Genomic DNA, 17,500 nt, shown 5'->3' with positions numbered 1-17,500 from the left:
GACGCTCCACCGATCCCTGGCACGGACGGCTACCACGCAGGGCACGCTCCCCCATGGCACGCTCCCCCATGGCACTCTCCCCCTCAAGCCCACGAAGTCAACGCTGTCGCTCGCTAAGTGAGTTGGTTTGGTGTTGTTTCGTGTGTGTGTGTGTGTTTTTTTTTTTAGGTAGGATATTGTTTTGATAGGTGATTGGAAGAAGCAAACGGAGAAGAAGAAGAAGAAACAGAAACAGAATAAGAAAAAGGCGTGTTTTTTTTTCTTTTTTTAGGGAGGATATTGTTTTGATAGGTGGTTGGAGGAAGGATAAGGATAAGGAGAAGAAGAAGAAAAAGGAGGAGAAGAAGAACACGGAATAAACCATTCTCTTCATTTCATTTTTATTTTTCTTCTTTTACTATTTAGGAGAGGGAGAGAAAGATGAAATAGGGAAAGTAGTTGAGATAGCTGTATATGAACTTGGAGATAAATACGTGAATTAGTAAACAAGGAGTTATGTGTAGTGATGATAGATAGATAGAGGAATTAATGAATAAATACATGAATAATGTGTAATGATGATAGATTGATAGATAGACGAATGAATGAATAAAAACATTAATAATGTGTAGTGATGATAGATAGATAGATAGACGAATGAATGAATAAATAAGTAGGTAATTAACAAGACGAGAAGATAGTTGTTGAAGGCAAATAAATATCCATTTTCTTTTCTTTCCTCTTGAGTTTTCTTTTCTTTTCTCATCCCCTTTTTATCCTTTTTATTCCGCTTGCTTTCTCGTCTCTCATTTTTTTCTCTCGTTCTTATCACGTCTTCTTATCTCAAAACACTACTCAATTTTCTTGTTCTAATTTCCCCTCCTCCCCTTCTTCCTTTTCCATCTTCATCCACCCCCCACAACACCTTTCCCCCCTCCTACCCACCCTCCTCCCCGCTCCCACCAATCCACCCCTTTATCACCTCCACCTCCACACTCACCGTCTTACAATCCCACCACCACACCTTCTTACCCTTCCACCCACCCACCCTCCTACCCACCTTCCTCCACCCCCTCTTCCACCCACCCACCCACCCATCCCCCTTCTCACCCTCTTCCCTCCCCCTCCTACCCACCCACCCACCCACCCACCCACCCACCCACCCACCCACCCACCCACCCACCTACCTGCCTCCACCACCCACCCATCCCCCTTCTCACCCTCTTCCTCCCCCTCCTACCCACTCACCCACCCATCCCCCTTCTCCCCCTCTCCCTCCCCCTCCCCCTCCCCCTCCTATCCCCCCCACCCCTCTCCCCCCACCCCCCACCCACCCCCTCCCCTCCCACCCACCCACCCAACCAAAACAAACCACGACTAACACCCACCCCCCTTTTTTTCTCCCCCCCCACCCCCCACCCCCCGCCCACCAGCAGGCGCGAGGGAAGTCTGGCGAGTGTGTGGGGTGCCTGTGTGGCCGAGGTGGGCGAGCAGTCTCCACGCACCCCGCCGTATGTGGGCGCCTCACCCACCAACCTGCATAAGGTGAGTTTTTTGAAAGGTTGGATGTGGTTCATGTGGAGTGTGTGAAGTGATGTGGTTCATGTGGAGTGTGTGAAGTGATGTGGAGTGTGTGAAGTGATGTGGTTCGTGTGGTGGATGTGAAGTGATGTGGTGGATGTGGAGTTTGTGAAGTGATGTGGTGGATGTGGAATTTGTGGTATGATGTGTGAATATGTGATGTCTTTATGTGGTGTGATATAGAATGATGTGTGTTGATATCTGATGTGTGAAGTGATTGGTGACGTGGTGTAATGCAGTGTATGATGTGAGGTTTTATTGAAGGTTTTGGGTGGTGTTGATACGAAGGGGCGGGGTTGATGTGGTGTTTGTGATGTGGTGGGATGGGATGTGATATGGCATGATGTAATGTTGTGTGATATGATATGATTCGCGGTAAGATGAAGAAGAGTGCGATGTAACATATACGATGTGATGTATGATGACGTGATGTGGTGAAGTGATGTGATGTGATGTGATTATGAAGTGATGTGATGTGATGTGATTATGAAGTGATGTGGTGTGATGTGATTATGAAGTAATGTGATACGATGTTTAGTGCCGTGATGTGATGAAGCGATGTATAATGGCGTGATGTGATGAAGTGATGTGAAGCGATGTTTAGTGCCGTGATGTGATGAAGCGATATATAATTGCGTGATGTGATGGAGTGATGTGAAGCGATGTTTAGTGACATGATGTGATACGACTTAGTGTGATGAGATGTGATACAGCAATATGGTGCACATGATTTGGCTTGGTGTATTGTAATGCGGTATGATAAGATGTGTAGTGTGATGTGAAGTGTGATGAGAAATGGCAGTGAAGTTGATCTTGGCCAGTGGATGATTGGTGGTAATTGATGTGATTGAAAACGTGTCGGTCACTGTGCAATTAGTGGTTTATGAGATCTATTTAATGAGGAAATGGTAATTATCCGTATAGTCTTGTGATGAAATCATCGTTATATATATATATATATATATATATATATATATATATATATATATATATATATATATATATATATATAAGGCGTGCGTGTATGTGTGTGCGTGTGTGTGTGTGTGTGTGGGTGTGTGTGCGCGTGTGTGTGTGTGTGCGTGTGTGTGCGCGTTTGTGTGTGTGCGCGCGTGTGTGTGTGTGTGCGCGTTTGTGTGTGTGCGCGTGTGTGTGTGTGCGTGTGTAAAAGTATTATACCTGGTTGAGCTATATTGCTGTTATTGTTTACCTTTTGTTCTTGTTATTGTCATTATATTTCTATTATTGTTGTTATTAAAGTATTTTATTATTGTTATTGTTAAAATGTCTTATCATTGCTTATTGCCATTATATTATTGCTCTTGTTGTTTTTGTTATTGTTTTTTGTTCTTTGTTGTTTTAGTGATGTACAATCTTGCTTTTATAATACTCTTCATATTTTGTTTCTTATATATATACCTGAAATATGATTGTAATATTTTTAGAGTGATGTATGAGTCTTGTGCGTGTGTGTGTGTGTGTGTGTGTGTGTGTGTGTGTGTGTGTGTGTGTGTGTGTGAGTGCGTGCCTGTGCGAGCGTGTGTATGTATATCTGCGTGTCTGTATGCCCATACCTGTATCCACACGGATCTATATTTAACTCAATTTGCCCCAGAAATCCACGTAACCCCCCCCCCCTTTCCCCCCCAGACCGTGTCCTGCCACCTCCTCGACCAGATGTACGTGTCGACCTCCCTGCCCCTCCTCTCGCCCGCTGACCTCAAGCGCCCTGAGGTCACCGGGGTTGCCTACACGTGAGTTGACCTCCTGGATTCTATGTTTTTTTTTTCTTGCTTAGTTTTTCCCTTTTTTTTGTTTTGTTTTTGTTTTTGTTTTTGTTATTCACTTTACTTTTTTCTTCTTTTTTTAAGTCACGTTTTTTTTACTGGAGCTTTGTTTATTTATTTATCAGTTTTTTGTCCTTTCTCCTTTTTCTCTTAATTATTTTCCCTTGTTTACTTTTATTCTCGTTCTAAATAGCAATTAACCGCTTTGGAGCAAAACACAAACATACATACAATTCAAATAAACTTTTTTTTATAATGGTGTAAATTTTTATCTCATTAAAATTTGGTATTTATTTTTTCATGTTATTTTATAAACAGTCAATCGTGTTTCTTCTGACATTTAATCAACACGTTATAAAGTGTGTTTTTATTACTTTACCATAGAAGTAATTGATAGAAGGATTAGAAGTAATTAATGATGTTAAAAAAAATACCACATGTTAATGACATAAAATCTTACCCCATTCTCATTTTTATCACTTTATCATTGAAGTAATTAACAGAAGTAATAGAAGTAATTAATGATATAAAAAAATAAATACCACAGGTTAATGATATAAAATCTTACCCCATTCTCATTTTTATTGCTCTGTCATTGAAGTAATTAACAGAAGTAATAGAAGTAATTAATGATGTTAAAAAACAAATACCACATGTTAATGACAAAATCTTACCCCATTCTCAAAAATAAGTTTATTTGAATTGTATGTATGTATATGTATGTTTTGCTCCAATGAGGTTAATATCTATTTAAAACGAGAAGAAAGGTAAATAAAGTACAAGAAAAGTTTTAAAAAAGTACAATTAAAATTGCAATCCTTTAATCCCTTGATTTCCTGTCATTTTATCAGCATGTGAGAGATTTCTTTCCTTGTCATTCGTTAACAAATGGCTGTGATTTTTTTTGTCATTTTATCAACATTTGGAGTAATTTTTTTCTGTCGTTTTATCAACGCATGGAGTGCATTTCTGTCATTCTGTCAAGGCATGGAATACATTTCTGTCACTTTTCATCAACACGTGAGACACTCGAATTTTCTCGCAACTCCTCAACACGTGGCCGAGTGTTTTGACCCTCTCCCCCCCCCTCCCCAGCTGTGGCGGCCCCACGGTGTACTCCCCCTACACGTGGCTCGGAACCAACGTCACTGTTCGCCGCCCCACGCCCGCCCTGGCCCTCCCGAAGGAAAATGTGCAGAAAGGTAAATAGAAATTATGATGATATATATATTTTTTTTAAATCTTTTTTTTAGGTAAATAGAAATTATGCTGAATATATATATATATATATATATATATATATATATATATATATATATATATATATATATATATATATATATATGTATATATATATATATATATATATATATATATATATATATATATATATTAGGTAACTGGATATGCTGAATATATATATATATATATATATATATATATATATATATATATATATATATATATATATATATGTATATATATATTTTTTTTTCTTTTCTTTTTTTTCTTTATAGGTAATTTAATATTAAGCTGAATATATATTTTTTCTTTTTTCTTTTTTAAGGTAATTTGATATTAAGCTGAATATATATTTCTTCTTTATTCTTTTTTTTAAGGTAAATAGAAATTGTACTGAATATTTTTTTTATGTCAGTATTTCATTGGTAATTTTATTCTCAGTGTTGGATATTTTTTTAGAGGGAATGTATTCTCAGTGTCAATATTTCTTTGGTGATAGATATTTACTTAGTGATAGATATTTCTTTAGATGTAATATATATATATATATATATATATATATATATATATATATATATATATATATATATATATATATATATATATATATATTAAGACGTGCGATTTGAATGCTTGTCTAAAATAATGATTATAATGATAATAATAATAATAGCGATGATAATGATAATAATAATAATAGCGATGATAATGACGATAATGATAATGATTATAATAGCGGTAATAATGATAATGATGATAATATTGAAAATAATAATGATGATAATAGAAAAGAAGTAATTAATGATGTTTAAAAAAAATATTTTGCCATCTTTTTACTGCGAAATTGAGTCATACGATTTGCAAGTCATCTCAAATAGATAAAATAATAATACTGATAATTACGCCATTTCCTTTCTGGGAAACGAAGGCATAAATTGAACCAAGAAATAAAGAAAAATAAGACAAAAAAATTGATCAAGATAAAAGAGATAAGATCATATAAGATCCATCAACCCACATTAATAAATAAAAAAAACAAAAACAAGACAAGACATATATAGGAATTATTCAATAAAAAAGAAAGATCAGTTAACCCACATTGATAAATAAATAAACAACCAAGACATATATATGAATTAATCAACAAAGAAAAAAAATGAAAAAGACATATTAACCCCCCCTTCCCTCCCTTCCCCGTCCCCCCCCATCCCCCTTCCCCCTCCTCCTCCCCTCCCTTCCCCCCCTCCTCCTCCCCTCCCTTCCCCCCCTTCCCCCTTTCCCCTTCCACCCTTCTCCCCCCTCCCCCTCCCTCCCTCTTCCCCTCATTCTTATTCTCATTCTCACCTCCCCATCGCAGGCGAGGACAAGAACACCCCCGACCAAGGCGCCTGCAAGTCCCTGGTGCAGGAGCTGTCGATCCTCCGCCGCCTCCGTCACCCGGCCTTCCTGGAGGTGATGGCGGTGTGTCACGTGACCTCGCCGCAGCCGGAGCACATCACCCTCGTCTTCCAGAATGTTCCTCACGGGTCGCTGTATCATCATTTGCATGTGCAGGTAAGGAGGGAGGGGGAGAGGGAGAGGGAGGGAGGGAAAGGGAGAGGGAGGGAGGGAGGAGGAAGAGGGAGGGAGGGAAAGGGAGAGGGAGGGAGGGGAGAGGGTGAGGGGGAAAGGGAGAGGGAGGGAGGGAGGGAGAGAAAGAGAGAGAAAGAGAGAAAGTGGTAGTGATACTGATAACGGTAATGATCAGGATAATGATGATGATTGTTGATGATGATGAGAATAATTGATATGATGATAATGATAATGATGATAATAATAGCAATTGTAATAATCATAATAACAACAATAATGATAATGATAATGACACCAATAACAACAGCAATGTTAATCAGCCCCATTAGACCACGCCCAAGTCACCCCTCAACCCCCCCCCCCCCTAAAAAGAAAGACAGACAGACAGACAGACAGACAGACAGACAGACAGACAGACAGACAGACAGAGACAGAGAGAAAGAAAACCAGAGAGAGTAAGAGTAAGAGCGAGAATGATCTAACCCCCCCCCCCCCTTCCTCCTCCTCAGCATCGAGACCTGAACGTGGGCGGCGCCGTGGACATCCTCGTGGGTCTGGTGGAGGCGATGCTGTTCCTCCACGCCCACGGCTGGCTCCACACGGCCGTCTCGTCGCACGCCCTCCACCTCGTCTCCACCAGCCACGCCAAGCTCGGGGCTTTTGAGTTCGCCCTCGAGATGCAGGGGAAGGTGAGGCTGGAGGCTTTGGAGGCCGAGGTTGCTTGCTCCTTGAGTGTTTTGTGTGTTTTTTTCTTGTTTTTTTTTGTCCTTTTATTTGTCTTTGTCTTTTCTTTTTCTTTCTCTTTTTCTTTTTTTTCTTTTAATTTTTATTTCTCGTTTTCATTTTCCTTTTCTTCTTTTAATTTTTTATGTCTCTTTCTCTTTTTCTTTTTTTTCTTTTTGGATTGGTAAGAAAAGGTAGTATATAGTTGAGGAAGGATTTCACAAATTTGCTTTATATGTTTTTTTTTCTTTTTTATAATTTTCCTGTCACTCCTCTACGCTTCTTCGCCCTTCTACGTAAGAATCCCGCTATCTATCCTACCGGAATGGGTACAATTTTCATTCTTTTTACACTCCCTCGCCCTTTCGCTCCTTCTCCCTTTCAAGCAAGAATTCCACATTTCGTTCCATCTTGCCGGAATGGATATAATTTCTCCTTCGTTTTCTATGCTTTATTTCCCCGTCATTCTCTACACTTCCTCGATCTTCCACGTAAGAATTCCGCTTTCTGTGCTACCGGAATGTATAAAATTTCCATTCTTCTTATACTTCCATCTCCCTTTCACGCAATCCATTCTATCTAATGGAAATAATTTTCATTCATCTAACACTTCCTCGATCTTCCACTCAAGAACCCCGCTCTTTATCCTATCTTTATCTTTATCCTTTATCCGGAATGCATATAATTATCCTTCTCCTTACACTCCCTCGATCTTCCACTCAAGAATCCCGCTCTTTATCCTTATCCTTTATCCGGAATGTATATAATTATCCTTCTCCTTACACGCCCTCTATCTTCCAGGGCTGCAGCATGAAGGCGCCGCAGCTCCTCCGTGCGACGTGGCTTCACCCGTGGCAGGCTCCCGAGACACTGAGCGAGCAGATGGTGTCAGACCGCTCCGAGATCTACGCCTTTTCAGCCATCATGTGGGAAATTTGGTCCGGTGAGTGTGGGCGTGGGTGTGGGTATGTGGGGGGGGGGATGGATAGGTTTGTGTGTGGGGGTGGGGGTATTTGTGGATGTGGGGGGTGTCTGTGTTTTTTAGTGTGTTTTTTTGTGGATAACGTGGGTGGGAGGGGAAGGAGTGTGTGTGTGGGGGGGGGGGAGTGTGTGTGTGTGTGCATATGTGTGTGGATATGGATGTGGATGGCCTGTGGTTGTGGCGAGAGTGGTGGATGCAAACGGCTGATGCATAATTATTGTGTCTGTGATTATTTTTTAATTTTTAAGGATTGTTATTATTATTATTATTACAAATATTGTTATATAGGCTTTTTGTAAGGAATTTACGAATTTCTGATTTTAAGGATTGTTATTATTATAATTACTAATATTATTATATTGGCATTTTGTAAGAATTCTAGGTTGTAAATATCTTGATTATGGCATTTCCTATTAGTAATACAACACCGCGCTCTCTAAGAGGCCAGCACACTCCTCTAACCCGCCCCTTCTTCCAGGCATGCCCCCGTGGTCGGGCGTGGAGGAGGCAGAGGTGGTGAGACGGGTGGGCGGGGGAGAGACCCTGCCCCCCGTGAGCGGTTCCCCCCCTTCCCTCGTCACTTACCTTACCCAGTATGGACTCAAGTGGAACTCACACGAGAGGGAGCTCGACCTCCAGGAAATCCACACCATGCTGAGGTCCCTGAGGGTAAGAGCTCGAGATGTGTCGGTTTGTGAGTTAGAACGCTATGTGGATTTTTGGAGGATGGTGGAGTTTTTTTTAATGATTTTTATGCGATGATGGAGGTCTTATGGATTTATTTCTTTTGGTGGATTATTTCAAAGGTAGGTTGTATTAATCGTGGATATTTTTTTCACCCCAGATTCAGTCGAACGAAGAGGACAGAGTGCCACTTATCCCAGCCTGGGGTCCTCCCTCTATCCCTAACACGCCTGTCATTGGCAGGCATTCGTCTCAAAACTCCGCGCAAAATTCTCCCAGCTCAGACTCGGGCCAGAGCGTCCAGAGCGGCACAGACGAGCCCAGCCATAACAAGAGTAGCTCAGGATCTGCTGCGAGTCAGGAAGGAACGTCTCCCGACCACTTGGCCAGGGACACGGGGAAGTATCCATTGAGAAAGGAGTCCAGCTCTGCCACGCGCATGTTAGTCACAGGTGAAGTGCACCACGAGAAGCCCTCTTACCTGCGGCGCTCGTGTCAAGAACAGACAGTATTAAGGAAAACGTCCGAGGGGCTTCAGAAGTCTGTGAATGTACCCAGGGAAGATAAGGTTGATGGGGCTGGGTCGAAAGCCATGCAGAGTTTGACGGACAAGGCGAGAGGGAAGACCATGAGCATAGACAGCGGATTCTCAACGCCTTGTACAAGAACGCCCAGTCCTGTTATTGACACCATGACAAGTGCCAAGTAAGGGTTATTTTAGTTTTTAGGCAATTATTGAGAAACTGAAGGTGAAATCATTTTACGCATTTCCTTAAATGAATAAGTGAGACTGTTTATGTGATTTGAAAGTATCATATTTCATCTATCTTACTCTCTTTTACAGAATAAACCCATCATTCTTGACATCCACCCCGTCCAGGCCCCCAACAACTTCAGTCTTACGTGCAGATCTCCAGCCAGACCTTCTGCCGAATAAAGTAAACATCAAGGCTTTGACAAACGGCCAGACTCCAGACATCCTTTCACGGGGCCATCTGGACTGCAGCAAAGGAGGCTGCAGAAACAGGGATGAGTACGGAGGAGAGAGACACTCCAGCGCCGCGTCCTTTCACCCCGCCATGTCTCCCATCACTCCCGTGACGGACTCCGACCCCGACCACTCCCGGACGAGTTCGCCGTCGGACGAGGACCAGGCCTCGGGTTACAGCTACATTTCGAACGCGGCCAAGAGAGCCTTCCTGATGGAGAACGACGGCGGGGAGGACGGGGCCTTCCTGGCTCCTGAGCGCCCTGCCAGTGCTTCCAAACTAGAGCACAACCAGCTGCAGACTCAGGCCTCCCACGCGCTCCGAAGGAAGGAGGTCGTCCGGCGCGGGCTGAGCATGACCAACATCAACTCCGCGCCCTTCTCCACCAACACCAGCGTCACAAGAACTACGTCGCATATTTCTCTTTCCAGTGCGTCATCCAGTGGCAGTAGCGATATCTGCGGACGTCGGCCAGTCAGAACTGTTAGTCAGATCACTCTTACGCTTAGAAAGTTGTCACAGGTCTCAGACTCCTCCTCCAGTAAGGATGACATGAATGATCCTCACCTTGAGCAGCAGACGCGAGCTCGGAGATCCCGCTCTGTTCCCAAGAGTCCAGCCCATTCTGCAAGGTATGAAGGGATTTAGCTTGTATAAAGCAAGATTGTATTGATTAATTAGATTTAGATTCTTTTATTCTTGTAAGTATATCAATCAAAGTGTGTCAGAAGGTTTATCAGAAAGTATATCCATGAAAGATTTTAAGCCTGTGGCTCAGAAAACATTTTTTTTAGAAATCTTCTTTATCATTCATTCAATATTTATTTTTCACAGGAGCAGCAAAAGAGAGGGAAGTCGGGGGTGGGACGAGATCACCGGTATCAAGCCGGCTAGCCACCAGTTAACACGTCATTCGTCGTCATGTTCGCTGGCAAGTGGTCCCTCAAGTCCCACACACCAGATCAACAGTTCCTCGCACTCTCTGCAGCCTCCCTCGTCGAGTGCAGGCAACAGACCTTCCTCGAATCACAGCTCGCTCCCTCGATCTTCAACAAATCCCAGTGCTAAGGTTAGTCTATTTGCATCAGTCGTGGTTCCTTGCATGAGTTGAACTTCGTGTTTTGTTGTTAGAGTTTATCATTTGCGATGAGATGTCAGTTATGCAAGAGAACCTTGCAGATGATCTGAAAATTAACCGCATTAAAATTATACTACCCTTTTAAAATATGTAAAAGTGCAAGTTAAAGGAAGCAATACTGGAGAAATTATATAAACCAGCAATGATATTTATGTATACTTTTTTAACAGCAACCAGCCATTGGGCGGAGATGGAGCAGCATCAGTGGGACTTCAGCAGGGCTAGCAGAAACAGCGGTCAAGATTCAACCACGACGCCATTCCGAGGGCCAGAGATCGCGCCCTCGCAAGAGCAGGCGGCGTCCAGAAGTTGAGGTTTGTTGGGTTTGTCTTTCGTGGGCAATGGGATGGGTGTTGTTCCATTCTTTGGAAGTCTAGGATGACAGTCTAGCTTAGATATATCCCTATTTATTTAACGTACTTCGAAGCAATGGGATGCGATAAGCCTCTTGGAGTTTTAGTAGCGACTGGTAACCAACGGATGTCTTCCTTCCCCGTAACAGGTTGAGGAGGAGTTCTTTGATGACGAGTTCAACGCACTGTTATTCCAGCAGCCACACATGCAGCTTTCAGTAGGATCGTCAGAGAACCTGCTGGATAGCCGGGCACCACATTCCATGCTTGCGGACGGGTCAGGTAAGCAAGCGAGGGAAGGGAGCGCAGTAAATAAGGGTTTCATGCAAGTAGGTTCACTGAGAGGTAGAGCAAAGTGATTTATTGTGAAGCAGAGTTTTAAAATGTCAAAAGCAGTGTAGGCGAGGAGGAGCAGTTGTACATGCACTCTGGGGAAAATCTTGATAACTTGAGCTTTGGTAGTTGCTGAATAGTCAAGGAATTAATGATTTTGATAAATATGATGATATATAGAGTAAAATATTTATTAGGAAACTGGCCTTCATGAAAATATATTCAAATTTTGTGTCACTAAAGCTTTATCCAATTAATCGTGTTCCTAATAAAGGCAGAGTATAAAAGCTTTAGAGAAATCATAAAAAAACAAGTTTGCTTAATGAAGCTAAAAGGAAAGCTGAGCTCAGTTGCTTGCATATTTACAAATCTTAAAGTCTGCTTTTTCTCATAAAGCTTAGCTTTACCAGTCTCGTTAACTCCAACAGAAAGCAGCATTTAACCCCAATTTGCAAATTAATGCTTCTAAAGTGCCTGGACTATTCATGCTGAATCCGAGAGAAGCCATATTGTTTGTGTGGTGCCAAGAGCATTACACCTTAAGCTTTGTGTATCTGCTCACTTCCTGTGACCCTCTATGAATATTTACCAGTCGATTGATATTCATTTTTAATTTCCATAATATTATTTGTTGATATAAATATAATTGCATCTCCAATTACTGTGTCATAATATCTACACACAAGCGAAGTTCAAGTTATGAAGATTTTTGCTATTTGAGAAAAGCGAGAATAAAAGTATCCTGATATTTTAAAGTACACAAAAAGTAAGGGAAAAAACGTTCATAAATGTACAGTGTGCATGCAGTAGATCAGAATATATGCTAGCTTTAAATTAGTTTCTTGATTTAGAAGTTACAGATCCATAAAATGTAGTTGGAAGTTTTGAATGCATTAAATCTCAGCTAGTTCTTATCTCCCAAGAATATAATTTTTTTCTTCCAATTAGTCATCTTTAGGACTCATTCTGCTGCTTTTCAGTACTGATTTAGATCCGTTTCTTAAATCACAGATGGTCATTTCTCTTTACTATGGAGGAATGTCCTTTTTTCTCTTTTTTTTAAAGTTGGATTAGCCTTGTTAATGTTAGTTTCAGAGGCGTGGGTCTAAGGAATAAATTCGTTTCTATAAGACGCTAATAAAAGTTCAATAGAATAGGAAAGGTAATAGTCTTTAAGTCTTCTCCCTTGACCTCTCTTGAAGGGCTAACCAGTGCTTTTATATCCACTTCCCTTTCCACGCTTTCATAGACGTGGAATCATGAATGGTAAGGAAAGAATAAAATTTACTTCTCTAGAAAGACGGGAAACTCAATGAAATTCTTTCCACTCTCTTCTCTTTTAGGAAATATTTGGTTTATTCTCTAAACTTTTCGGATGAATAAGGCAGGCAGACGACCAGCGTTTGGCGTGTTGGTAAATTCAGAAACTCGAATCACGTTTACCCATTGAGTCTAATACACTAATGATTATGCTTAAGTTCGGTTGTGTTACTAATTATTTTTATTCTTAATCGCTAAAACACATTAAAATTGTTTTTGTTTTGTTTTTTGTGTTATATTTGATTCCCTTTGGGGGTGAGGTTAACATAAATTTGGTTGTTTAACATACATTCCGGGTTCTTGTGGTGGTGGTGGTTTATGTTTACAATTATCCTCGAGTTATTCCCCGCTCGTTGTTGCTGTTGTTGCTTGCTGTGGGGAACAGGTTGACATAAGGTATCGAGTTTGCTGTAATGCTTTCCATAGATGTAGATTTTGATTATGTCAGCTTCTGCAGATCCCAACTACTTAGAATACTTACTTAAATGAGATTAATATTCTCTTCAATCGAGTTCACTTTTTTATATTATTATTATTATTTTTGCACAAGGTGATTTGCCATATGATGGTGAATCGGAAAACAGATATTCCAGAAACAAGTTAATATTCATTATTTAAAATATGATACAGAAAAACTCATCTATCTCTCTCTCTATTTCTTCCACTCTCTCTCTCTCTCTCTCTCTGTGTGTGTGTGTGTGTGTGTGTGTGTGTGTGTGTGTGTGTGTGTGTGTGTGTGTGTGTGTGTGTGTGTGTGTGTGTGTGTGTGTGTGTGTGTGTGTGTGTGTGTGTCCCTCCTCTCTCTCTCTCTCACTCTCTCTCTCTCTCTCTCTCTCTCTCTCTCTCTCTATATATATATATATATATATATACAGTATATATACAGTATATATATACAGTATATATATATATATATATATATATATATATATATATATATATATATATATATATATATATATATATATATATATGTATATATATCTTTTACACTGTTTCTTTTTTGTCTTTGCTCCCTTGTTCTCCCAGTCTCATTTGATAAATTTCTGGTCTAATCTTTAATCCATTCCTAGCTGTCCTGCATGCTAATCTTTCAACTCTCTGGCGCGGGATAGTATGGCATAAATGTCATGTCCACCATGATTTTGATTTAGTCATTTTGTTGACACATATATGGCGCCACGGGTATTTAGTCACCAAGGAGTCAATTATTGGTCCTACCTCTTTTCCTTGATTTTTTGGAAAGGTTTATTATCATCTTTTATGGGTAACATTGTCAATTATGTTATGATTACCATAATGTCAGTAATAATGATGATAACAGTAACGATATTAATACCGAAAATTCAAGGAAGGGGAAATTGTGTGAAGTCACGTGCTAATTAACTCCTTGGGGTCTGACTACCTAGGGAGCCATCAGCTGAGAGTATACCTGTCGCCACTGAGTTTGATACTAGCAGTTTTAATAATCGATAATAGAAACAACAAATTGGTTTTATATAATTTATATGTTAATCTGTATAAAAAAAATATGATCATATGCATCGATAAAGACTATTGTCAAAATAGTGAATCCATAGAATAGAATCCTGACATTCGTGAACGTTCACTAACATAGCGGTTCTCTCTCTGCTCCCCTCTCCCCCGCAGCATCTCCAGTCAGTCTCGGCTTGAGTAGCTTCTCTCCAAGTCTTACAAGTAGCGAAGACGAGGAAGAAGGGGCGAACCAGAAGGAAAATTCTCTCGGAGTGAGCGGCAGGTTGCGGAGGAGGTTGGGTGCTGTGGTGGAGGACGGGAATTCGGACGAGGAGGAGGAGATGGAGGGCGTAGGTCGTCTTGGAAGTTGCCGGAGCGACGTCGACGGCGGGAAGGTCACTGAGGGTCAAGAGGTCACCAGCGATGTCGACGATGCGCTGAACGGTCCCTGGAGAGCCAAGGACTTCGGCAAGGAGTACGAGCCCCTGAAGAGCGTCGAACTCCTGAGGAACCTCGAGAAGAATCTTAGTACATACCTTCCCACGTATTCCATTGGGAGCGACACGGAGACCGGGGAACCTTGAGGCCTCCGGTCTGCTGTGCCCCGTCCGAATCCCAATCGAAAGAAGTGGTGCATTTACTTCGCATTTGGCTAGAATGCATACATATCATGTCGAATGACAGGTTGTGTTATAGTAATGCCATCATCTGGTATTTTATCTGGTTCTTGCATAATGTATATATCACATCATGAGGTCACACTCCATTTTATGTCCATATCTCTCATGTTAAATCTGCATCATCTTTAACTCTTAGGACTGCTTATAAGGAGAACGAGTGAAGCGAAGCATCTTCAGAGTAAATAACTAATTGCTTTGTTAGAGGCAAAGCTTTAGGGCATAAGTAAATGTGAAGAGCTTTATGCAGGTAATGTGATGATACATTATATTATAGTCTCTTTACCGCTTTGCTTCTCTACATCCGCAGGAAGGACGTGTTGAATCTATACAGGGGGAAATCTCTTCAGTTGTAGCACCGGGGAAGGGTTAGCTCTTTCATCCTTCAGAGTCCAGTCATTACTCAAACACTTTTGAGTCTTTTTGTCGTTTTTTATTTATTTTTTTCATCTCGGTTTTTATAAATTTCCTTTGTTTACGTATAGATGCTCTTTCATTGTACTTGGCAGATGTGCTGTGTGCAGTAGATAGTCTTCTCTACCAAAGATAAAATTAGGGTTTGGGATAATAAGGTGTAAATTCTACGACCTTATGTGCTTGTTTTTCGTTAGTCCAACTCGCCAGTGAACAGAAACCAACACGAACGGTATTGTAATTTGGGTGAAGTTTTTTTTTATTACTTGCCAGATTCGTGATGGAAGATTTTTTTTGTAATACATTATTTTAATTGTTTTTTTTAATGTTTTTGTTTAGGATAATATCCGATGAATATTGTAGAATTTCTATGATCTTATCTTTCCAATTGCTGCCCGACAAACTGCTGATTATTGGGAACTTTAATAAAATGATCAGGATGAATATTTTGGTTTTATATCCTATACGTGAGACTCTTCATTACTGTCTAGGTTGTGGGTATTTTATAGCTGGGATAACATAGAGCAGTGGTTCTCAAGTTGTGTTCTCTGCTGAGCTCCTGGGTTCAAGAAGAGGTCTGAAAGGTTCAATTTCACATTTAAATGCAGGACCTTCCTAACCTATACAGCCTGTGAGAGAACATGTAACCCACCATTTCATATCAAAATGCATCATCAGTATAATGAATAACACAAAAAGGAAATCATGCAGTACCAGAACACAACACTCTAACTGTATAATCCACACTGAATATACTTTTCTGAATTGATGTAAGGCGCTCCTTTTTGAAAATCGAATTTAAATACATACAGGTAACGATATCCAGCTAAACACAGTAACTTGCCGTAATCTACAACCATCATAAACTTTATTTGCATATTTCACTTGCTTACACACACACATTTCTATCGATTTAAATGGCACTGAACTGCCCACCTACTACATTTTATACACGCATTGTGTTTTGTTCTATCGATTCATCATGGAAAGTCTACCTCAGTTGGGTATTATAAAACATTTATCATTAACATAATTTGAATACCTATTTTCAAATCAGGATTTACATAATTACTGAATGATTAACGTCTAATCACTCTATACCGTGCAATATCTAAAAATACTTGAGAAAATATTGGCAAACCAATTACCATATCTATATTAAAATGAAATCTATTAAAAAGATGGGTTTAGGGGTAACTCAACCACCGAAACAGCGTTCTCAAGCGAAATTTATGATAAACAATAAAACCATCTAAATCTGTTTATGCTATGTCGATCTAACTAGAAATCTTAACCGTATCAGTCATAAAAATCTAAATAGAGAAAAATCATGATATTGATAACCACAGTTTTGGAATTTCCCGGTCTACAAGAACGTTCATCAGAATTCAAGAAAACCTACCATAAGGCTGTATCAACACCAGTGATATGTTGCTTAGAGACAGACTGGAAACATTGTGGGGGATACAATAGGAGACCTTCGGATACAAATCTCCTGATATGTATGGTGTCATATCTGTTACAATGTTGAAAGACATGGCAGTGAGAGTCGACTTGGTGAAGCTGCCCATACCATGTTGGCCTGCTGGTTGGCGGGAGGCTTCTGACGACATCACCTCGGCCACGCAAGGACTGCTAACATGTCGCCCAACAAATCCGTACCAACATGTCTACTTCGATTTTCCTCACCACTTATTAACTTACCCAACTTGTCAGTCTTAATGTTCCCACCGTGTTTGGTCACTAGTGTGGTCGCAGCCTAACTAATCTCTCCCGGGGTACCACAAGGCTCTACACTAGGCCCGATCTTGTTCACAGTGTTTATTCGTGCTCTGTCAACTATTGCAAATGATTGTTTTTGGGACTATTTTAGGGGAAAAAATATGTCATCTAATCGTTTTCCTGATGGTGAGTTGATAGTAGAATATCCTAATCGTCCCATTTCCTTAGACAATGTATTTCGAAAATGCATCAAACGTATTGTTTAAACATTCAGTACAAAACCAATAAAGGTAATTATTAATTAGTAAAGTACTATTTTTAATGTGAGTGTGTGTTTTACGTACGACTTAATTAATAAAATCATTGCGGTAGTAATAGCTAAATGCAAGAATGATTTATCTTCTATCTTTACATAAAACCTTTGTATAATCGATGGCGATGATTTGGTGTGGATGGATTCCCCTCCTTTCAAACAAGAGAAAATGTAATGTATCTCAATAGGTCATTATTATATCAAAATATTGTTAT

The 17,500-nt window shown here is 40.3% G+C and overlaps 1 protein-coding gene across 6 annotated transcripts in view; it reads left to right on the top strand.

Annotated features, from left to right (window-relative positions):
- The window catches only part of LOC113818287 (uncharacterized), a 185,232-nt gene extending 169,538 nt beyond the window's left edge, over positions 1-15,694 (top strand). For 2 of the 6 annotated variants that reach the window (XM_070127268.1, XM_070127272.1), the window contains exons 3-16: positions 1-117; positions 1,416-1,524; positions 3,211-3,314; positions 4,443-4,549; positions 5,947-6,143; positions 6,671-6,850; positions 7,686-7,827; positions 8,345-8,535; positions 8,711-9,255; positions 9,395-10,171; positions 10,374-10,608; positions 10,848-10,991; positions 11,180-11,312; positions 14,334-15,694. The exon at positions 1-117 is cut by the window's left edge and continues 75 nt beyond it. In XM_070127268.1, the coding sequence (XP_069983369.1) occupies positions 1-117; positions 1,416-1,524; positions 3,211-3,314; positions 4,443-4,549; positions 5,947-6,143; positions 6,671-6,850; positions 7,686-7,827; positions 8,345-8,535; positions 8,711-9,255; positions 9,395-10,171; positions 10,374-10,608; positions 10,848-10,991; positions 11,180-11,312; positions 14,334-14,743 (3,391 nt within the window). In that variant the 3' untranslated portion in view covers positions 14,744-15,694. Of the gene's footprint in view, positions 118-1,412; positions 1,525-3,210; positions 3,315-4,442; positions 4,550-5,946; positions 6,144-6,670; positions 6,851-7,685; positions 7,828-8,344; positions 8,536-8,710; positions 9,256-9,394; positions 10,172-10,373; positions 10,609-10,847; positions 10,992-11,179; positions 11,313-12,706; positions 12,778-14,333 lie in introns of all 6 variants that reach the window. The other 4 variants (XM_070127267.1, XM_070127271.1, XM_070127269.1 and 1 more) reach the window with 3 other exon arrangements.
- Positions 15,695-17,500: the final 1,806 nt, after the last annotated feature.

Source organism: Penaeus vannamei, chromosome 11 (assembly GCF_042767895.1).
Source record: "Penaeus vannamei isolate JL-2024 chromosome 11, ASM4276789v1, whole genome shotgun sequence".
NCBI classification, from domain to species: domain Eukaryota; kingdom Metazoa; phylum Arthropoda; class Malacostraca; order Decapoda; family Penaeidae; genus Penaeus; species Penaeus vannamei.
The sequence above is the reverse complement of the archived record's forward strand: the minus strand, read 5'-3'. Positions and strand labels throughout refer to the sequence as shown.